The sequence below is a fragment of the Panicum virgatum genome, chromosome 8N (assembly GCF_016808335.1).
Source record: "Panicum virgatum strain AP13 chromosome 8N, P.virgatum_v5, whole genome shotgun sequence".
In the NCBI taxonomy this organism is placed as follows: Eukaryota; Viridiplantae; Streptophyta; class Magnoliopsida; order Poales; family Poaceae; genus Panicum; species Panicum virgatum.
The window spans coordinates 50,593,344-50,616,252 of NC_053152.1; the positions used below are offsets into that span (position 1 = coordinate 50,593,344).

Below are 22,909 nucleotides of genomic sequence, written 5' to 3' on the forward strand. Positions count from 1 at the left end.
GTTTGTCGCTTGGACTTCCATGAAATTGGCGAGCCACCAAGAAAAATGCAGTAACCAGCAACAGATCGTCGATCAACATGTTCACTGGCCCAAGTAGCATCAGAATAAGCATGAAGTGTAGGTTGACTTGATGTGGCATAGAAGAGTCGGCGGGACATTGTCCCCCTCAGGTATCGCAAAACCCGAATCAAATGAGCATAGTGAACTGTGGTAGGTGCACTCACAAATTGAGTGAGAATATGAACTGCATAGGCAATGTCTGGTCTGGTGGTAGTGAGATAGACAAGACTACCAACAAGATGGCGGTGCCTGGTCGGATCAGCAAGAGGAAGACCATCCGATGGCTTCAAATGAAGGTGAAGTTCCATAGGGGTAGCAGCAGTCCGAGTGTCAGTGAGACCAGAACGAGCAAGGAGATCTTGAATATACTTGGACTGAGAGAGATAATAGCCAGCATCAGTTGATTCAATCTCAATGCCAAGAAAATAGCTGAGAGAGCCCAAGTCAGACATCATGAATTGGTCACAAAGACGGTCTTTAACAAAAGCAATATATTCTGAATCATCTCCAGTGATCAACATATCATCAACATAAAGCAGAATTAAAGTGCGACCACGTGAAGAGGTGTGAACGAACAGAGCTGGATCATGGTCACTAGGAGTGAAACCTGCAGCACTAACAACCGAACTGAACCTCTCAAACCAGGCTCGGGGTGCTTGCTTGAGGCCATAAAGAGCACGCCGAAGATGACAAATATATCCAGGAGGAATCTCAACCCCTAGTGGTGGATGCATATAAACATCCTCTTGCAAATCACCATGAAGAAAGGCATTCTTAACATCCATTTGTGAGATGATCCATGACCGAGCAGCAGCAACAGCAATAAGAGTACGAACTGTAGTCATATGAGCAACAGGAGCAAATGTCTCCTCATAATCACGACCATACGACTGTTGGAAACCCCGAGCAACTAGACGAGCTTTGTACCTCTCAATAGAGCCATCAGCTTTGGTTTTAACCTTGTATACCCACTTGCAGGTGATAGGAACAACATTAGGAGGCAATGGAACAACCTCCCAAGTACCCGTGCGGTGTAAGGCATGAAGTTCAGCAGACATGGCATCTTGCCAAACAGGGAGGTTAACTGCTTCCTGATAAGAAGAAGGCTCACAAACAGCACCAGCAGTGGGAAAACCATATCGATCGGGAACATGAATATTAGAACGATCCCTGAGGTCATAAAGCGGTGTGGGGATAGGAGAAGCATCGTCTAAGGTAGGGCTGGAGGTAGGAGAAGGAACACGAGGACGACGACTATAGTGAAAAGGAAAAGGAGTAATAGATGAAGGTGGGGACCGTGATGGTGGATCAGACAATGGAGGTGGAGATGTTGGATCAAGTGGTGGCTGTAGTACATGTGGAACGGCAGAGGAGTCAGAAGGAAGAGGTGGAACCATGTCGACAGAGGAAGTTGGTGGAGAAGGAGAGATAGGTGGGAGGAAGAGGAAAGAAAGGTGCTCAACAGATTTCGATGATGTAGGAGTGGAAGAGTGAAAATATGGCTTGTTTTCAAGAAAAGAGACATCACGAGAAAAACGAATACGACGAGCTGAGGGATCATAACAACGATAGCCTTTATGGTCAAGACTGTAACCAAGAAAAACACACTCAACGGATTGAGCTGTCAGTAAATCTTATTTAAATATGTTTTGTACCACAAAATGCTGTACTTTTGCTTTGCCTTATTAATAGGTAAAAGAAAATAGTCTTTATTTGTGCAGTAGGTAGCTATCATCTGCAATATCAAAGCAACATGGGAATCATAGCTAGCCATCGCCTTCATTATCCAACAAGAAACATAGGGATCACCAAACACTTGCAACCCTATCAAGGATTTTTCTTTTGACGATATTATGATAAACAAGGTTTTTAAAGCGGTAAGGCAAGGCGAGGCGATGGGCCACTGCTCGGACGCCTAGGCGGTTAAGGCGCGAGGCGAGGCGCCACCTTAATTACTTCCTTGATTAGACTTTAACCTAGCAGATTTAGATAGTCACCTGTAAAAGAAAAGGAAAGGGAGAGAACTAGTGGGCCTAAAGGTGAAAAGAAGCCCATTAAATCAGCCCAACACAGGCAGCCCAAACTCCCCACTACTTATCCTAACCCTAACCTCTACCAGTTCCCATCCCCACCTCTTCCTCCTCCCCGACTCCTCCAGCTGCACCGCCGCCGCCAGCCCGCCTCTGCCTCCTCACCCGCTGCCGCCGCCCTCCTCCACCTCCGCCGCTGCCCACCCCTGCCTCCTCCACCTCCGCGGGCAGACGGCGAGCAGCCGAGCACGGCGCGGCTCGGGCGCTGAGCTCGCTGGTGCCTGGTGCCAGGCGGCCGCATCGGCGTGCGCGGGCGCGACCACGGCCAGGCGGCGGCCGGCGGACCAGCGGGCGGCGGCTGCGACTCGGCGAGCGCCGGGCGGACGGCGGGAGGCGGCTGCGGCTCGGCGAGCGCCGGGCTGACGGCGAGCGCAGCTGCAGAGCGCCGGGCGGATGGCGGCAAGGCGAGGAATGGAAAAGTGACGCGGACGCCCAGGTTTTTTCCCCGCCTGGACGCCTAGGCGTCGCCTAGGCGACGCCTTGAAAACCTTGATGATAAAGCTACCACACCACAAGCATACTTGATCACCATGGCCAGTACTCCAGAGGAATTCTTTGCTAAGGGTCTCATGGACCCATCACCTCCATCCCCAGCTGTCTTCCTAGACTTAACCCTAATGCCTGAAGGTTGTCAAGGCCCATTCTCACCTGATGACACAGTGCTTTCGTATGTATCGGTCATGCTCATGGAGGAAGATACTGACGACAATTTGTTGTACCAGTACTCTGATCACCCTGCACTATTCCAGGTGCAGCAGTCTTTTGCTCAAATCCTCTGTCCCCCTTCCTCTAGAGTGGACCATGACAACACAAACAGGGGTGACATGGATGGAATCAAGGATTTGTTTCAGAATAACAATGGTCACCAAAGCACACTGGACTCGACCTTCTCCAAGGGCGTGGATGCAATGGTTGCATTCTTGAGGGGCGTGGAAGAGGCCAAGACTTTCTTGCCCAATGACAATAGTTTTAGAAGGGACGAATTAGTGAATTGTATGTCTAGGGAAAGCAGCAGCCACTGTGGGGTCAAGAAGAGACACAATAGGGACAAACATCAAGATGAGGTAAGCAGGGCCAGAAAAGCTGTAAAGATGATGGAGGAGGAGGAGATTGGTGCGTATAAGATGTTCGAGGAGATGATGTTTCGCGGCTACGAGATATGCATCACGAGCATGGAGAATTTGCGCATTTCCATGGCCATGGAGTCAGAGAAGAATAACAGAAAGAGCATTAGCATCAAGACAAGGGATGTGGTGGACTTGCGCACACTGTTGGTCATTTGTGCACAGGCGGTGGCTGCAAACAATCACAAGAGTGCACGTGAGCTACTGAAGCAGATCAAGAAACATGCATCAACATCAGGGGATGCCACGCAACGGCTAGCTCAATGTTTCGCCAAGGGGCTGGAGGCACGTCTACTGGGAACCGGTAGCCATCTTTGGCACTCGCTCATTACGGAGCGCCCATCACTCATGGAGTTCCTCCAGGCCTACAAGTTGTACCTGGAAGCTGAAAGCTTCATCAAGGTGGCAGTAACTTAATTATGATCATCATGCATTCCATGATGGGAAAAAGCAAGCTGCACATTGTGGATTACGGTCCATATTTTGGGTTTCATTTGGCAGGCTTGCTCCGCTTGTTAGCAAGTAGGGAAGGTGGCCCGCCAGAGGTGAAGGTCACCGCCATAGGTTACCCCAATCTACGGTCCTGCACAAATGAAGGAACTGAGGATACAGGGATATGGCTCAGTAAGTGTGCCCATGAATTTGGCTTGCCATTCAAGTTCCATGCCATCATGATGAATTCGGAGAAAGTATGCATCGAGGACTTGAAGATAGATGATGATGAGGTGCTTATCGTGAATGACCTTTTTGTTGTAGAGAATAATTGCCTTGTATTACTCCAAACCCTAGAAGGGTGGGATATATAGATCCTATACATGGGCCTCTATACATGGGCTCACATATACACCAACACCCCCCCGCAGTCTGAACTACCGGCGCAGTGTTCAAGACTGGACAACAAGAAAGCCAACACCCCCCGCAGTCTGAACTACCGGCGCAGCGGTGTTCAAGACTGGGCAAGAAGAAAGTACAAATAGAGTACAAAAGGGCAAATACCCCCCGCAGCCACAACTAGCCTAATGCCACTACGTTGAGGCTGGAGCGAAACTCCGAGAAGGTCGAGGAGGGCAGTCCCTTGGTGAAGATGTCAGCAAACTGGGAGGTAGTCGGGACATGGAGTACCCGAACATTGCCGATGGCGACTCTGTCGCACACGAAGTGTAGGTCGATCTCCACATGCTTCGTCCGCTGATGCTGGACAGGGTTGGTGGAGAGATACACAGCGCTGACGTTGTCACAGTAGACGAGCGTGCTCTTGGCGAGCGGGCTGTGGAGCTCCGCCAAGAGCTGTCATAGCCAGGGCGCCTCCGCCACGCCGTTAGCGACAGCCCGGTACTCCGTCTCAGCACTGGAGCGGGAGACAACCGGCTGCCGCTTGGACGACCAGGAGACCAGGTTGCCGCCCAGGAAGATGGCGTAGCCGGAAGTGGAGCGACGAGTGTCCAGGCAGCCAGCCCAGTCAGCGTCGGTGTAGACCACCAGCTCAGCAGAAGATGAGCGGTGAAGCACCAGGCCGAGGTCCACAGTGCCACAGACGTAGCGGAGGAGACGCTTCAGCGCAGCAAGGTGTGACTCCCGGGGATCATGCATATGGAGATAGACCTGCTGAACAGCGTATGTGAGGTCCGGCCTGGTGAAGGTGAGGTACTGCAAAGCGCCAGCCAGACTCCGGTAGGCAGTAGGATCAGCCACCGGATCACCCAGATCAGCAGACAACTTCGCCTGAGTGTCGACAGGAGTGGAGCAGGGCTTGCAATCAGTCATCCCAGCCCGCTCCAGAATATCGAGTGCGTACTGCTGCTGGTGAAGGAGAAGACCAGACGAGCGAGGCTCAACAATGACGCCCAAGAAGTGGTGTTGCTGACCCAGATCTTTCATAGCAAACTCCTGCTGCAGAGAGGTGATGACACTCTGAAGCAACTGCTTACTGGAGGCTGTGAGCACAATGTCATCGACATAGAGCAGCAGATATGCCGTCTCATCCCCACGGCGGTTGATGAAGAGAGACGTGTCAGACTTGGCCTCGGTGAACCCCAAAGTCTGAAAGAACGTGGCGAACCGAGAGTACCAAGCCCGAGGAGCCTGCTTCAGACCATAGAGGGACTTCTTGAGCCGGCAGACCATATCCGGTCGACTCGAGTCCACAAATCCCACCAGCTGAGAGCAGTACACTGTCTCTGACAGAGTGCCGTGAAGAAAGGCATTCTGCACATCTAGCTGGTGCACAGGCCAGGAGCGCGAGAGCGAAAGCGAGAGGACCGTGCGCATAGTAGCAGGCTTCACCACTGGGCCGAAGGTCTCATCATAGTCCACACCAGGCCGCTGAGTGAAACCCCGGAGAACCCAGCGAGCCTTGTAGCGCTCCAGTGTGCCATCAGCCCGACGCTTATGCGTCCAGATCCACTTGCCTGTGACCACATTGCAACCAGGCGGACGCGGCACGAGGTCCCACGTCTGGTTGGCAAGGAGAGCCGCGTACTCCTCTTCCATCGCGCGACGCCAGTGAGGATCTAGCAGGGCGTCGTGGACAGAGGAGGGTACCGGAGAGACCCGCTGCTCGCCCTCGGTGGCGGAGAGAGTCGCGGCCTGAGACGCCATCCGTCGAGTCACCATGGGATGGATATGCCGAGGATCCCGATGGACGACGGGCGGGTGGTACACCTCCAGCTCGACTCGAGAGCGAGTCGGCGGAGGCGGCGGCAGCTCCGGTGTAGATGGCAGCGGCGACGACTCCGATGTAGGCGTCGGAGGAGCCTCCAGAGCCAGAGTCGGCCCCGGTGCCGGCGCCGAATGATGCCGGTACACCTGCACCGGCTGAGCGTACCGCGGCGGCGCCGGAGTCGGCGCCGGACGATGCTGGTACACCTGCACCGGCTGAGCGTATCGCGTAGGTGCAGCTGGAGGCACCGGGGCCGTGCGTGGTGCAGCAGGAGACACCGGGTCCGCACGCGGCATGACCGGAGGTCCGGGGGCTGCGTGTGGCGCGACCGCGGGCACACGGGCCGGGCGTGGCGCAGCAGGGATCACCGACAGTGGTGCCGGTGTGCCGGAAAAAACCTGCAAGGAAAGGAAAGATAGGTAAAGGTGGCTGAACCACCGGGTCAGTCGGAAACAGGGACTCTAGCTCGGGGTCAGGAGAAGGTGTGGAGGAGGTGGAGTAGGGGAAATCCGATTCGTCAAAGACGACGTGTCGGGAAATCAGGACACGGCGAGATGTGAGGTCAAAGTATCGGTACCCCTTGTGGTCAGGGGAGTAACCAAGGAACACACAACGAGTTGAGCGGGGCGCCAGCTTGTGAGGAGCAGTGGCGGTGGTGTTAGGGTAACACGCACACCCGAAGACACGAAGGTGGTTGTAGCGAGGAGGGGTACCGAAAAGAGCGTGGTGTGGAGTGGGAGCAGGAGAAGCAGTGGACGGAAGACGGTTGAGCAAGTAGGTGGCGGTGTGGAGGCTCTCAGCCCAGAAGCGCGGGGGCAGAGAGGCCTGGATCAGAAGGGTGCGCACGACGTCGTTTGTGCGAATCATCCGCTCAGCCTTGCCATTCTGAGGAGAGGTATACGGACAAGACATACGCAGCTGAACACCCCGAGAGAGGAAGAAAGAACGGGAGGTGGAGTTGTCAAACTCCCGCCCGTTGTCACATTGGACGGCCTTAACGGTGAGGCCGAACTGAGTGGACACCCAGGCAAAGAAGTGGAGGAGGGTGGGGAAGGTCTCAGACTTGTCGCGCAAAGGAAACGTCCAAGAGTAGTGCGAGAAGTCATCGACCACCATTAGATAGTACTTATAACCAGAAAGGCTAAGTACAAGGGAGGTCCACAGGTCACAGTGAACAAGATCAAATGCATGCGTCGCATGCGAAGAAGAAGAAGAAAAAAGGAGCCGAACATGACGACCGAGCTGGCACGCATGACAGAGGGGCTCAGTAGGAGCGCTAGTGCCAGGAACATCGGCACTACGACTGAGCTGAGCTAGAACGTCGCGGCCAGGGTGACCAAGACGGCAGTGCCAGGTGGTGGAAGACGGCGTTGCGGCAAAAGCGGCAGACCAGGACGGCCAGGGCGAAGAAGAAGGCGAAAGTGGTGCAGCGGAAGAAGGAAGACGAAGGGTGTAAAGGGGCCCCGTGCTGTCACACCGGAGTAGCGGACGCTGGGAGGCCGAATCCTTTATAGTGAGGCCAGAAGAATCAAACTCGATGGAACAAGAATTGTCAGCTGTAAATTGACGAATGGAAAGAAAGTTATGAACCATCTGAGGAGCAACAAGGACATTGGGAAGACGAAAGGAGCCAGGAGCAGAACCCACGGTGGTGACAGGAAGGCAAGACCCGTCACGAACCATGATGGAAGAAGGACAAGAGGGGTGTGGGGGTCGAACAGAAGAGAGGATACCGGCATCCGGGGTGGTGTGGAAGGAGGCACCCGAATTGGCGATCCACTCGGTGCTGATCGACGGCGTCCGCCCCAAGGTGCTGAAGGACTGCGCCAGCGCGGCCTGGTCCCACCCCCCAGGCCAGGTCGGCTGCTGGATGGGTGGAGCGGGCGGGGTCCAGGACGGCGCGAATAGGGGTGCAGCAGCGGCGAGCATGGCTGCCGGCTGGGGCTGAGGATGAGGCCCCCCTTGACCCTAAAACGGCCACATCGGGATGTGCCCTAGCCATGGGGCGCTGAAGGATGGCCAGGGCGTACCTCCAGGGCCAGGAGCAGCAGTAGGAGCCGGAGTCGGGTCCGGAGTGCCCCAAGCACCACCACCACGTCCCCGCCGCCGCCGACGTCCCCCGGTCTAGCCGGTGAGAGGAGCACCAAGGAGGGGGTCGGGCTGCTCGATCCGGAGTCTAGATCCAGAGGGCGGAGCCTGGTGGGAGGACAAAGCGCCGTGCTCGGTGAAGGGGACGACGGGCGGGACGGCGACCAAGCGACGGGCAGGCGCGTGGGCCCGCTCTTGAGCCGCCGAAGCCTCGGACATGGCGGCGAGGAGGGCCGCGGCGAGAGTGTCGTCAGCCGTAGCAGCTCCGGCGACGATCGGCTGCCCGCGGAAGGCGGCGGTGGCGAATGGCGCGTCTGCGTGGGACATAACGAAAGCAGGCACGGGCGCCGCGGGCGCGGGCACGGGCGCCGCGGGCGCGGGCACGGGCGCCATGGGCGCATGCAGGAGCGCAGGCGCGGGCTTCGCAGGCAGAGGCACCGTGGGCGCAGCCACAGGCGTCCGCGCGGGTGCGGAGGGCGCGACGGCGGCCTGCGCGGCAGCCTGCGCGGCGTGTGCTCGCGCGAGCTTGGCCTGGAGGTCCCGCAGGGCGGCCGCAAGGCGAGCGGCGGATGGCGTGGGCGCCGTGGGTGCGACGACGGGTGGCGCGGGCGCGGCGACGGGCTCTGCGGGCACGGCCACCCGCGGCGCGGGAGCCGTGGGGGCGGCCACGGGCGGCGTGGGCGTGCCCACGGGCGGCTCGGGCACGGCGCCGTGGGCGGCGGCGGCTGGCACGCCGATGGCGGCGGCCCAGGGGGCAACGGCGGCCTAGGGGGCAGTGGCAGCGCTCGCGCCCTGGCAGCTGAGGCCACGGGGGCCACGAGCCGCGGGCCAGGCGCGCGCCAGGCACGCGCCGTCCGCGCCCAGCGCGGTGCTGGCGGGCGTCCGTGGGCCCGGTGCGCGCCAGGCGCCCCCGGCAGCGGCAGCAGAGGCGCCTGCAGGGGCGGCACCTGCGGCGGCGGCGGCGGCAGTCGCACCCCCCGTGCCCAGGTCGAGGGGAGGGGCGGCGGGGGCGACCAGAGGCGGCCGGCTCGCGCCTGCAGAGTAGGGTTGAGGCGGCTGCGGCGCGGGATCCGCGTCCTCAGGGGCCGGCGGCGGCCGCGGGGGCGGCAGATCCGCGCCTGCGGCGGCCATGGGCGGCGCTCCCGGGTCCGGAAGAGGCACGACGGCGGCGAGGGTTGCAGCGGCGGCGGCGGGCGGCCATGGAGCGGAGGGCCAGGCCACCGGCGGCGCAGCGGCACGCGGAACAGAGGTGGGGCCGCCAGCAATAGAGGAGAGGGGAGGGAAGGAGGAGAGGCCGGCCATGGCGCCGGCGGCGGCGGGTAGCACCGGCGGCTAGAGGGAGGGTGGGAGAGGGAAGGGAAGGCTAGATACTATGTTGGAGAGAATAATTGCCTTGTATTACTCCAAACCCTAGAAGGGTGGAATATATAGATCATATACATGAGCCTCTAGATGGGCCTCTATATATGGGCTCACATATACACCAACACTTTTTAATTTCAGTACCTTGATGGATGAGAGTGTATTCTTTGATTACCCAAGCCCTAGGGATATCGTCCTCAATAACATTAGGAATATGAGGCCAAATGTCTTCATTCAGAGCATTGTGAACTACTCATGTGGTTCTTCCTTCTTGTCTCGGTTCCACGGGGCTCTATCCTATTACACAGCACTATTTGACATGTTGGATGCAACAATCCCACGGGAGAACCAACTGCGTGTGCTGCTGGAGCAGGGCTTTCTAGGTCACGCAGCACTGAATTCCATTGCCTGCGAGGGTGTGGACCTGATGGACTGCCCTGAGAAATATAAACAGTGGCAAGTGAGAAACCAACGTGCTGGATTGAGACAGCTGCCACTGAAACCACAAATTGTCAATGAACTGAAGGAGAAAGTCAAGCAGAACCACCATAATCACTACTAATGAATTTTTGATTAGCGAGGACGGTCAATGGCTGCTGCAGGGGTGGGCTGGGCACATCCTCTTTGCCCACTCAACATGGGTAGCAGAAGACGTCCCTTCTAAATGAACCTTTGGTTCTTGCTGCTGAACGGTAACATGGTCTTTAGCAGCACCGTACCGGACAAGCACTTCTCCATGTGTACAATTTATTCAACAGAGCACTCATTAAGGACTTATTCAGCGGCTTCTGAAGAACATTTTATAGTGCACAAATTTTAATCCCACTTACCATGTATTGTGATCAAGTAGCTGAGAAAGATACATTATTCAATGAGGCAGTATTCTCTCGTGCTGTAAATTTGCTATCAATTGCATCCTACAGCGTTCAGAAAAATTATCAGAAGTAGGTTCTTGCACGTTGCATGAGTTATTGCACTTGTAACAAATTGAAAAGTGACTTCTTTTGCAAAAGTCAAGATATAGATGTTAGAAACTCATTGATATATTTACGCCCATAGCTACTCAAAATTGCTTATCCTTGTTTCTATAATTTGTTTATATTCTAACAAGTACACATGACATACTTTCTTATTAATTTTGATAGGATTTATTTATCGATTACTCTATATATTTTCATCGTCATATGTACTTTCCTCTTGGGGCAATTGTGTTCTTGCCCCTGTTTTGAACCCCAATTATGATTTTACCCCCACTTTCTTTCACTTTGCATTTTATATAGAGATCTCAAACATCTCTATATCACAAGTGGAGTGTGATACTTTATATGCAAATTTAGAGGTTCATTTCATACTAATTTTCATAATGGCAGAAATGAGTAATTTAGATGCAAATTTTCTCATATTAGATTTTGATAAACTTTAGTTAACAATTACGTATACGTAGTTTTCTCCGTTGCATCTCATATCTATGTGTTTGACCAGGGGCGAAGGCAGCAGTGGGTCTAGGGGCCCCCCCTAGACCCAAAAACACCATGGAGCCCCCCCTTAGCCCCCCTTCATTTTGGAGAAGAAAAGATGAGGAAGAAGGAGAGGAAGAAGAGAGGAAAGAAGAAATCAGCCCCCCCCTTAAGAATTTCTGGATTCGTCACTGTGTTTGACATATATTTACTGGAAACCTTAGCCTAATCTATTTGTTTTGAAGGACCGAAGCCGGCGACCAGAGGGGGGGGGGGGTGAATGGGAGCCGATCAAAATTTCTTCCGAAATTCAAACTGTCGGCCTATATCCCAAAAATCACCTAAGCTCTCAAGCGTTCTGGCCAAAGTTTGGAATAGCTATGGAAAAGCTAAACCAACACGAAAGGCCTCGAACGAGCGAGCGAAACCACGAAGCAGGGAAGGTCACCTGAAGGAGTTTTGCTTCAGGAGGAAGCGGGCTGTGAGGAGAGAGCAGGAGAGACGGAACACGGACATGTACTCTGCTCGGGTGCATGGTCCTTCTCGGCGTGGTGATAGGCGAGTTGCTAGGGTGCGCCGTGTAGGTGAAGGTCAGGGAGACGGTGGTGGTTACCGTGCTCCAGCGAGTGGTCGCTTTGCCGGCCGTGCTCCTGGTCGTTTTTAGTACGGCTATGGACCACAGGACCGAGGCTTTGGAGGAGGTTTTGAGGATCCACGCTTTCCTCGCGGTGGTGATCGTCAGCCTCGCGGGAGACGGGACAGGGCATACACTTTGCCTGACTTTGCTTACCCTTCTGTAGAGCAAATGGCTCGTCACTGGTTTGCTTCTCACTTTGCTAACCCCAGTGTCGAGACGTTTGCTCCTCCTTTGTCTCGATGGTGATGCAGGTTGGAGGCTTGGAGAACAAGTGCTCCATGGATCTTGGTCTTATGCAGGTTTGATCAAGACTTGATGGTTCTCCAAGGCTGATGGATAGTCCGTGGTGGTTTGTGTATCATATGTATATTTGAGTTTGTTCTTTGAGTTCTTTGTACACTTTCTGCTTGTGACTCGTTGTAGATTCTTTATCTCATACTTGCTCTGTCTGCTAGGTCTGTACTTGTGCTATGATGGACTAGCCACTATGTATGCTAGTTTTTGTGGTTTTCATATTGTCTTGACTCTTGCTAGCTCAGGGTGTATGCTTTGTTCAGTTCCCCTCATGCTTGTGTAGCTTGTGCTCCTTAGGTCTGGTTGCTAGCTCAAGTATCTTCTTCATATAGTCTTGCTGCCTTGGTTCATGTTGTTGAGTGCCTTTAGACTTTTCTAGGAATATCTTTTGTCTTGATATGTTCTAGAGTGTCTTTTGGTATACTTTTGTATGTAGCTTGACTAACACCTAATCGTTTGCTTGAGTTTTGCTCTGGATTTTTGGTGTTTGCTATTTTCTTGTGTCCTAGCTTCTCTTGTGCCAGGTGTCACTTGTTGAGGGGGAGCTCTACCTCAGGTGCCGATGATGATCCAGAGTTACTGCGCCGGCTGCAGGCTCTGGCCCCTTCTGCTTCGACTACCTCAGCTCAGGAGGATTATCCAGTACCACTACTTCCACTTCGATCGTTCACCTCTACAAGAACCTGTTCGAGCAGAAGATGGATCCGCTGAGGACGCAGGGGAGGTGACCTCGAGCTTGCTATGCTCTAGGTCCAGCGGGATCTTCATCGAGGTATGTGAGCGTTCGGCTTGTACGTTTTCCTCTAAGGATGGACTTGTGGTTTTCTGATTGTTACCTTTTCCATGGTACTCAGTTGGATCCATTTGGTCTAGTCCTGTGTGTCTTTGAGTCGTTGTATTTGCTAAATTCTTCAGTTGCTTAATTTTTGGCTTTTCTTTGTCTTTCTCTTAAGTTTTAGCTTGGTTAGTTACATTGTGCATATGCATTGTACATGTTTGCATTTTGCATTGTCTCACTTGCACTAGCATTCTTGAATACATTGCTATGATCTTCTAGTGCCTGCTAGTGTGAGTTGATAAACTTGATCATGTATAGCTTGCTCCTTTGTGTATATGACATCATCTGAGTTAAGCTATTTTGATTTGAAAATCTGAAAACATGATCACCCTATTTTGGCTACTAGCATGTTAGGGCGTGTTGATGTGCTTTGCTATCTTATTCATGCTAGTGTGCCTTTTCGTTCAGCAATTCATACTTGAAATGATCTAAATCTGATAAAATTACTTGAACTATTCTTGAAATGGATTGAAAAGATCCAGGTGGGATTGCTTGTCGCACTGATCGAGCTTTCGGGACAGCTCACTTTGCACTTGTGAGAACCCGGGCAAGGCTGTGCATGACTGAAACGAGTGCTTTAAGATTCTGATTGTCTTTTGGCATAGACTTGGCCTCGTTGCTAAGTTAAGCATGACAAACTTTCAACACCTGGCATTAAGAATTGATTTCTATAAATTTGATTGAAAAATGAATGTTGGCAACTTGTTTTGGCTGGTTTGGCTCACCTGTATGAGTTTGAGTAGCACTGTTTTCCATTCCCTACTTGTTCGTGCTAGATCATGGGTGATGCTTTTATTTCTCCTAAACTAAACTTGCCTAGCTCTAGACTGATTTGATATACCCTGTTGAGCTAGATGCAGGTCTTGTTTATGGATGCACACATGCTTGAGACTAGATGTTGCTCGTATCTTTGTATCCCTGAATGCTTTCACTTACACCTCCTGCATCGCATTCATTGCACATCATTTATTCAGGGGGAGTCTCAGCTTCAGGGAGAGCTCTAGGTCTTTGTAGCCTTGATGTGTGCATGTGCCAACAAGGGGGAGAATTTTGAGAGAAGTGATCGAACAAGGGGGAGACTTGTTTGATTTTTGAAAAACTTGTTGTGCACAGGGCCTTGAGAGTGAGAGTGCATCATTTTGGGAGAGTTGCACTTGTGAGAGGGAAAAACTTTGCTTGTGGAGTTTCTGCTTTGGTTTTGGCTCCTGGTTTTCCTCGTTTTCCCTCTGCTTCTTGCATGACTGCGTTGAGCGTTACCTCTGTCTTTGAGGAGTCATGTTTTGGCTTTTGATCGATTGCGTCGAGCCGTTGCCCTTGTCTTAGGGGATCGATCTTTGCTTGAGTAAGTGACTGTTCTTGCCTTTCGTCACTTGCTTGAGTTCTTCTCTTTTGTGCTTCTTTGTTCTTCTCTGGTTTCACTTCTCTTGGTTCGTTTGTGGTGTGTTGACAATGCACTCATCAAGGGGGAGATTGAGGAATGAGAGTACTCTATCCTGCTTGTGATGAGTGAATTGTCAACTGTGCGGTGAGATCGTGCACTTGGTCTTTGGATTGCATGTACACGGGTGTCGAGTGTCGATGGGGAGCTACCGTAGAGGTGCTGTGGCCGATGGACTGTGCGGTGGACGGCGGTGAAGGGCAGCCGGGACCGGAGCTCGGACCGGGCGGCAGCTGTGGCATCCACTCCTGGATCGAGGGCGCAAGTGGCGACGGAAGGCGGGTTTCTTGGTTTGCGCCACAAAACCAAGGAGGTGGACGGCGGTTGAAGACGCCGAGTCGTGGAGGCACGGGCGTCGGTCTCGGGATTGACGGAGGTGACGGGCGTCGAGATTCACCATTTGAATCTAAGTTTTCGGGGGTTTTCTGGGTGCCACCGGTCAGACCACAAAAACTGATGAAACTTGGGGGATTGCTTCGCCCCTACCCCGTGAACATATCCCCAAAAGATCTCGTCCTAAAGATCAACGAATTGTGAGAATTATGGGGGCAATCAAAAGGGATTGAGGTTTTCTCAAGAACTCAAGAAATCGAATTCGAACACGCCAGTGATTCCAGAGGGTTTAGGACAGGGTTAGAAGCACGGGAATCACAGCAAAGAACTTATGGACTCCTCGCAATCAAGTGCACCAAAAACGAAATCGAAATATCATCAAACAAGGCACAAAACGAGGAGATGGATTGATTCAAACCACCTAGAGGGCACGAGGAGGTTAGGGCCTCCTTTCCCAATCAAATCCACAAGAGTTCTCACACAAACAACATTCAAATCGACCCTAAAGAGTTGAACTGAGGAAGAGGAACACAGGGGCGGCGGCCTGGGGAAACAGAGAATTCACGGACACAATACAAAAGCCGCACTTGACCTAACACAAGTGAAGGGGTATTTATACCCGCGGGACCGGTCAGACCGGTATGCTGGACCGGTCAGACCGGTTGGTTAGACCGGTCAGACCGGTGCCAGGGACCGGTCAGACCGGTTGGCCTGCAGCACCCCCTGTACACGATCTCATCCGACGGCCGAGGTTCTTTCTTCGAAACGAAGTCTTCTCCGCGATGCCGCTGTCTTGATGAAGATCCAGTCCGCGGTTTTGGAGGGTCCGTGAAACCCGGGTAGGTGGCCGGTTTTGAGAAAACCGCCAAAACCTCACGCGCGGGAAGATTCCCGCCTCCGAGCCGTAGCCCTAGACGCCGTTCCCGCCTCGGCCTTCTGACGGCCCTAGACGCCGTCCGACGCCCGTCACCTCCTCGCCCGCAGCGAGGCCCTAGACGCCGTCGACACCCGTCGCCTCCGTCAGTCCCGAGACCGACGCCCGTCACCTCCACGACTTGGCGTCTTCAACCGCCGTCCGCCTCCTTGGTTTTGTGGCGCAAACCAAGAAACCCGCCTTCCATCGCCGCTTGCGCCCTCGATCCAGGAGTGGACGCCACAGCTGCCGCCCGGTCCGAGCTCCGGTCCCGGCTGCCCTTCACCGCCGTCCACCGCACGGTCCATCGGCCACAGCACCTCCACGGCAGCTCTCCGTCGACACTCGACGCCCGTGTACCTGCAATCCAAAGACCAAGCGCACGATCACACCGCACGGTTGACAATTCACTCATCACAAGCAGGATAGAGTACTCTCGTTCCTCATGTTTGATATGAAAACTAAGATGGTCATCAATTAGTGCATACCTATACTTTGAGTCAGTTTTTTTTTCTATACTAACAATGATAGAAGTGTGTACTTTAGAAGCATATATAGAAATATTTTGGGGTCTTTTTTATTCACTGATGTTGGTAATATAGATGTAAATTTAGTGGTTTACTTTAGGTTGTTCTTAATAATATTGGTTGTGGGTAATTTGGATACAAATATAGGTTGTTGTTACTGTATATTATTTTTTTTTATAGCGGCATAGGTGATTTATTTTCAATAATGCACATGATGATGGGTAATTTAGATGCAAACATAGGGGCTTACTTGAGGCAGAGGTGGGTAGTTTTTTCAAAAACAAAGTATATCTTATCCCTATTATTATTATTGAAGATTAGAGTCTATCCAACTAGTTGGTCGATGTTTCTTATTTTTATACTTCCATAATGGCTGCGGCAGATAGTTTTTTTATAAAACAAAATAGATCTTATGACTATTATTATTATTATTATTATTAATGATGATGATGATTAGAGTATATATGTCAACTTAATAGCTGGGTGTTTCTGATTTTATGAGAGTTTTTTGTTAGATTTATTGGATAGGATCTAGTTCTTCCTTTTATTCCTGCACACACCATTGCATGCGCCTGGTGGGTTGCCACGCACCTGGCCTGACTAGGCGACTCCCCCTAATTCTGTTGCTATAAATCAGGTGGTTGAGATCTCCTTGGTTAGGCCTATATATTGTACCTGAGTTCCTCAGATGAATGCAATCAATCTTGCGTGATTCACATATTCTATCATGGTATCAAGAGACCGTCACAATCCGTGACCTCTCGCTTCCGCATCTCTGGCTGCCGCCGCAGCCGGCATCTCAGCCACCGCCATGGCGCCTCAATCCTCCTCTGCTGCCGACGCCGACGCGAAACGCCAGGCCGAGGAGGAGAAGGCCCGCCAGGCACTCCTTGATGCCGCCGAAGCAGCCGCCAAAGCCGCCTCCGATGCCCAGACCCGCGTTCGCGCCACGCTCGACGCCCTTGAGCGAGAGCGCAACACCATGGCGGACCTGGCTCGTGAGGCCGCCCACACCCGCGCCAAGGCCAATCCCCAGAAGGACGACGACGCCAACCACGACGACACCCTCGACGACGCCGACGCCTACGAGGCTGCCGTCGTCGCCAACCTCCATGCTCAGGCCGCCGGCGTATAGGGCATCCGGACGCTCGTCCCCATCGTCCTGGACTCGCTGTCGCCCCACTACGACCGGGGACGCGATCTTCTTCTTCTCGTCCGCGAGCGCTACACCTTGAAGTCACATGTCCTCTCCGATGTCGCCCTCGCCGACATTCCGGCATGGCGCCCTATGGATGCCGTGGTTCTCTCCAAGATCTTCGGCGCCGTCACCACCGAGCTCATGGAGTCCATCCGCACCCATGGCAGCACAGCTCGCCATGCTTGGCTCGGCATCGAGGCCCAATTCCTCGGCAACCGGGAGTTTCGGGTGCTTCATCTCGACGGCCGCTTGCGCATCGTCACCCGGGGCACCCTCTCCATCGTCGACTACTGCTCCAAGATGAAATCCATGGCGGAACGAGCGGTACGCCCACATGCGGGTTCACTTCCGGCGCTCCCACCCGTTTCCCAGCTTCAATGATGTCCGCAACGACCTCCTGCTGGAGGAGCTCTCCATCGACTCCACACCACCGGCGCCGACCGCCCTGCTCGCCTCCGCGCCCAAGCCCTCCACCGACTCAGCCTCCTCGGGGGCTCCTCCTTGACCACAGCGCCCCCCGATGGCGCGCCCCGCCCAGCGACAACATCCGCCCCTTTCGACTCCAACTCCGGCGGTGGATCGAATCGCCGGCGGCGGCACAAGGGCCAGCAGTAGCAGCAGGCGGCGCCCTGGCCGTCCATCTACAACCCCTGGACGGGCCAAATCACCATGTGGCCCGGCCAGGGTGGCCACCAGTAGCAGCGCCCTCCCGTGCCTTCGGCCCAGTACCAGCAGCGCGGCCCAGGTCCAGCGCTTGCCCAGCAGCAGGCCATGCTCGCTGGAGCCCTCAGCACCCCATTCCTGCTCCCGGCCCAGCTGCCGCCTGGGCTCCCCTCGCCGGCCCAGCAACTGCAGCTGCCCCTGCACCCACCGGCCCAACAGCAGCAGCAACCCACGATGCCAGTTCCTCCCTTCTGGAGTCCCTGGTCCAGGTCTTGGGATTAGCAGTCACTTGCTAACAATTTTAGCACGATGATGCTGAATCCCCCCATTGGGACCAACTGGGTCGTCGACTCCGGCGCCTCTACACATATGACTCCGGACACCGGTAACATCTCACTATTCTGTCCTCCCTGTTCGCCATATCCTTCCTCCATTATTGTTGGCAATGGATCTACTCTTCCTGTCATAGCATGTGGTCATACAGTCTTACCTGGTCCTCTTTATCTTAATAATGTCCTTGTTGCTCCTGACATCATTAAGAATCTCCTTTCCGTTCGCCAGTTTACGACTGACAACCACTGCTCCATTGAGTTTGACCCTTTTGGCCTCTCTGTGAAGGATCTTCGTGTGACACCCTAGGTGTCTGCACTGTAGTTGTGTATCTATTTTATGCATCATGTGCTTGATTGCTTGAAAAAGGATATTTTCGTAAATATAAAAGGTTATATGTGTAATTATGATTTTATGCAAGGTCCTTTCTATAGTTATATTTGAATAGGTTGTGGAATTATAGCTTTTGTGGAGGGTGTTTTTGCAAAATGTAGTGTAATCATTGCATGGCAGGAAGATTTTCAATTCAGCCTAAGTTTAAAGTGAATTTGCATTGAAAAAGACAAAATTCCCTAGAATTCAAAATCTCTCCTATGTTTTCAAAAATAGCTCTTGAATCTTTAATCAAATAAATTTTTGGACAACATCAAAGTTGTAGATCTTGAAAAGTTGAACAACTTTCATGTTGGGCACTTTTTCATTTGAGCCCCATTTTAAAAGTTATCGCTAGTTTACATTTGGGTCCCTGGAATTTTTGGAAATTGCGTTTGGGTCCCTTTTCTCCTTCCTCCAGCTTGCTTGCCTGCTTCCCCTGCCGTCGCCGCTGTGCAGTGCCGCCGCCCGCCGTGGAGGGCCAGCCGGCCACCTCCTGCTTCGCGCTGGCACCCACACGTCGCTCCGGACCTCCTCCACTGCTTCTTGCCTCGCGCTGGTGCCCTCTCCCCTCGCCACGTCGCCCAGAACCGCCCGCGCGGCCGCCACCTCGACGCCGCCGTGGACAGCACGGGTTAGAGGCCGCCGCTCTCTCCTTTCACGCGCATTAAAACCAGGAGGACCCCCTCCTTCTTTTCCCTTCGCTCATTGGCCAATTCCCCACTCCGACGCCCCAGAACACCGCCGCCGCTCCGCAGAACGCCGGCGAGCTCACCCTTGCTGTCGACCCGCCTCACCGCAGCTCCTCCGCCCGCGCTGACCCCCTAGCGAGCTCTGCCGTGTCCTAGCGCAGCTCCCCGACTACTTCTCGTAACCATCCCGCCGCCGTAGCCGAGCTCCGCCAGCCGCCGCTCGCCATCGACGCCCTTGCTCCGGTCCTCCTCTCGAGCTCCCAAGCCACCCAGAGCTTCGCCTCGACTTCCTCTCGGTTTTCCCCAACCTACCCCTCGCCGCCGGTGAGCCTAGACGCCAGATTTGGCGGTCAAACACTCGCTCCCCTGCTCTGACCTCAGCAAGGACCTCCCTGATAGAATTCAAGAAACGCCAGGGGGTTATTTGAATAGCTTGTGACTCATATGAATAGTAGCAGCAAGGGCTTATTTGTTATTTCTAGATGTAAACTTTGAAATTTAATAGAAATTCGTAGAAAATTAGTAAAATAGCAAATCCAGTTGTTCTGGAATCCTTGTGTAAAGATCTATGCATTAGAATCAAAATATGATGGATGTTTGTTGAAAGTTTTTGCTGTACAAATTGATTTGTGTCACTAGGTAAATAAAGACTAGTTGTTTTATCTTTTTCTTAACTGATGATTGAAGCCATGCCTTGCAGTGAAATTTTTATGGTGGTTTGTTCATGTGACACTAGTGTTTCTATAAAAACTTCGTGGTCAGATCTCATGTGTAGCTATTTATTTGATTTAATCTTTGTTTAGTAGACTTTAATTATGATAAATAGTTTATGTTGATGTTAAATCATCAAAAATATTTATGAGCGTTCTTTTTGAATGGTTTAGATTGTACATAAAGTTTGATCCCCTGTTCATGACTAGAACAGGAGCTAAAAATGAATCTTCTTAAGTTGATGTCTGTTTTGTTTATTTTCTCAGAATGAATTCTTTGCAGATAAAATCATGAAAAATTCAAAGTAGCTAATTCATCCCTGTGTCGACCTACTGTTAAAGTTTTAGCTTCTGTTTTGCTATAGTTTAACCTGTATAATTCAATCTTTTTCTAGGTGTTGTCCGAATGACTGAATTGTTCTGATTAAATTGCTACATGTTTTGCAATGAAATTTTCAGGATATCTTACTCTGCTCATATTATGTTTAGTGTAATTTTTGTTAAATTTATTACTGTTTTTTCTCTGAGTTGTTGATTTATTAACAAACCATGATTTAATTGCTATAGGAAGCTACTCCCACTTGTTTAGGAAGTTAGTATAGCTTTCTTGTGCTGTTGATCATGATGCCTTGTGTAGTTAGAAGTGTTAGTTAACTACTCTATAAACGATTGCCCATGTGTGTATTAATTTTGTTTGCTTAGCTTCACTACATCGTGAGTGTGTTGATAATACTGTTCTTGCATTACATATAGATACGACTGCCTTATCGGACGGGACGTACGAGCTGATCCCGGATTTCGAAGGAGGTGATCTCGAAGCTCAAGTGAACACTGTTGTACTAACTGAAGCCCCGGACCAAAGTTCGGAAGAGCCCAGGGTTGAAATAGTTAGTGACTACCGAGAAGGCAAGCCCCGAACATAACCTATATTTCAAATTATTATCATTTACTGTTATTACTTACTAATGCATTTACAGTTCTTAGGATTTGAATTGAAACCCTAGATGCATGATCCTAGGAACCTATGTACTGAACACTAGACTTGAGTTCGACTACTTGCTAAGCTTATAGGACCGGTAAAAGTCGAGTGATTGCCTGTCACTCGCGAGCTCTATAAGAATTGCTTGTTTACCTTTCTGTTATCAATATAAGGACAACAGACAGGGTTGTGTTCAATATCATGACCTTGTGTGAGACCCGTCTATGTTGATGAACTTGCTAAGGTCGCGGTGTGTGGTAGCGGTGGTTAAGTTTTTGAACGTACTAGCCACATGCCGTAAATATGGTACACGGCAAGCCTAGTAGCCGATTGGACCGGGGAGTGGATATACCTTTCACTCTCTCTTAGGGATAGATTTTATTTTTATGTTGCGCAACACTACGACTTCGAGGGACAAGGTTGGACCTTGGAGCCCTGTAGTCGGGGACAGTGACCCTATCCACAAGCCGGAAAGAAAGGTAAACGGTTGTTTGGGAACGACCCGATGGTGTTCCAAACGTGTGTGTTAGGTCTGCCTGGCCAGGTTAACAAATTCGAATCGAATCGTCTGCTTCTCACAGTTTGGGACTGCTTGATCCCTTTGCCACACAGAGTAATAAGAGCAACATTATTATGATCAATCTTGATGTTTGCTTAGAGTTTTACCATGATTGGATAGTAGTTGCTTACATAGAATGGTTAATCAACTAGAATCTTGGAAGCTAAAACTTGAAAGTAAGAACCTACTCTTTATTGCTTTTCAGCAAAAGGAAAACCAGAGCCTCTCAGAACCTTGCATAGTCTAGCTAAAGTGGGCTACGTATACTCGTTGACGGTTAAGTCTTGCTGAGTATTAGAATACTCAGCCTTGCTGTTGAAACCCTTTTCAGGTATGAGTTTTGAGGATCAGATCGCTAGCTTGACCTATCCCTGCTCTTTGCCTCCTGGCTGGTCCGTAGAGTGGGATACGTCTTCGGCCGGCAATGACTATGATGAGTGATACCATGCTTGGGCTAGCCTGGTATACTTTTGCGACGTGTTGTAGCCGTCGTGTTTTATCTTCTGCTGTTTTTAACTCTGAAGTTTTACACTTAAGGTTGGTATAACTGTTTTACTAAAGTTGGTTTTGTAATAATAGTTTGAACTGGTTTGTAATCTCTACTTTGCCTGTGTTGTAAAATTGTGGTTGTAATATCTCTGGACTCACCTTCGTGCGGGGTATGCTTGTTCGATCCGAGAACCGGTGGTTGTATCGGGACGTTACCCGACAGACCAAGAATTGTTCCGTTTGAAGTGCGTTGGAGCCGGTGTTGCCTTTATGGTGATGGCCTGCGCACTTGAGCCAGGATAATTCAGGTGGTTCTGCCACAGCTGGTATCCGAGCTACAAGTGTACACCAAAGGTGTTGGAATCCTAAAAATCGCTTTCCGTATAAAATTGGAACAACATGGTATTTCGGAAAACTACGTTGGATTCATTAACGGTTGTGCATAGAACGTAAAGTCCTAGGGAATTTACGGGAATTACTAGGTGGCTATTTATGTATGGTTTATGTTATCTGACTTCCAGCACTTTACATTTTGTCAAACTATACTCACAAGCAACCCTTAATTTTTGTAACGACGCACCTACGTTAAGGTAAGAAGGTAAGGATCCTCAGTCAGCTGAGGGAGACTGACCTTCCCGTCGGTGATGCGAGCCGAACGCTGCCCTCAAGCAGTGGCTTACATGAGGTGCTCCCAATATACCAACTATTAATTGACTATATTGGAAGTAAAGTGTACTCAGTCAGCTGAGGGAGTCTGACCTTCCCGTTGGCGATGCAAACCGAACGCTGCGCTCAAGCCGTGACCTACTTGAGCTGCTGCCAATATACTGACCTCGGTCGACTATATTGGGAGTAAAGGAACTTGTGAATACGCCACTGAGTAGCGTATGTTAACGTTGGTCATACGGCGGAAATTGTATGGCTGCCACTTCTATAGTGAGCGGTAATGTATGGGGACGCTTTCATGAGTGCTGGCATGAAAGGTTCAATGGATATATATATGTTCTGTCAATCTTCTGCAGGTATACTAACCGCGATTCGATAAGTTAAGAACGGTTAGAATGTATCGACTAGCTATATAGAGAGAGCCGTATCTA

The 22,909-nt window shown here is 51.7% G+C and overlaps 2 protein-coding genes across 2 annotated transcripts; both read left to right on the plus strand.

Moving 5' to 3' along the window:
• Positions 1-2,680: 2,680 nt before the first annotated feature.
• Positions 2,681-3,691, plus strand: LOC120685236 (scarecrow-like protein 34). The gene has a single exon (XM_039967046.1). It carries the CDS (start codon positions 2,681-2,683, stop codon positions 3,689-3,691), a length of 1,011 nt encoding a protein of 336 aa, XP_039822980.1.
• Positions 3,692-8,420: 4,729 nt separating this feature from the next.
• Positions 8,421-9,945, plus strand: LOC120685237 (glycine-rich cell wall structural protein 1-like). Its single transcript, XM_039967048.1, has 2 exons — positions 8,421-9,270; positions 9,692-9,945. The coding sequence occupies exons 1-2, from the start codon at positions 8,421-8,423 to the stop codon at positions 9,943-9,945; spliced, it is 1,104 nt and encodes a 367-aa protein (XP_039822982.1).
• The last annotated feature ends 12,964 nt before the right edge of the window (positions 9,946-22,909 follow it).

Bases quoted from the DNA above. Each gene is read 5' to 3' on its own strand.
- LOC120685236 (XM_039967046.1), top strand. From the start codon at position 2,681: ATGGCCAGTACTCCAGAGGAATTCTTTGCTAAGGGTCTCATGGACCCA.
- LOC120685237 (XM_039967048.1), top strand. From the start codon at position 8,421: ATGCAGGAGCGCAGGCGCGGGCTTCGCAGGCAGAGGCACCGTGGGCGC. The intron at 9,271-9,691 runs GTGGGGCCGCCA...CCTATTACACAG, and splicing joins CAGCGGCACGCGGAACAGAG to CACTATTTGACATGTTGGAT.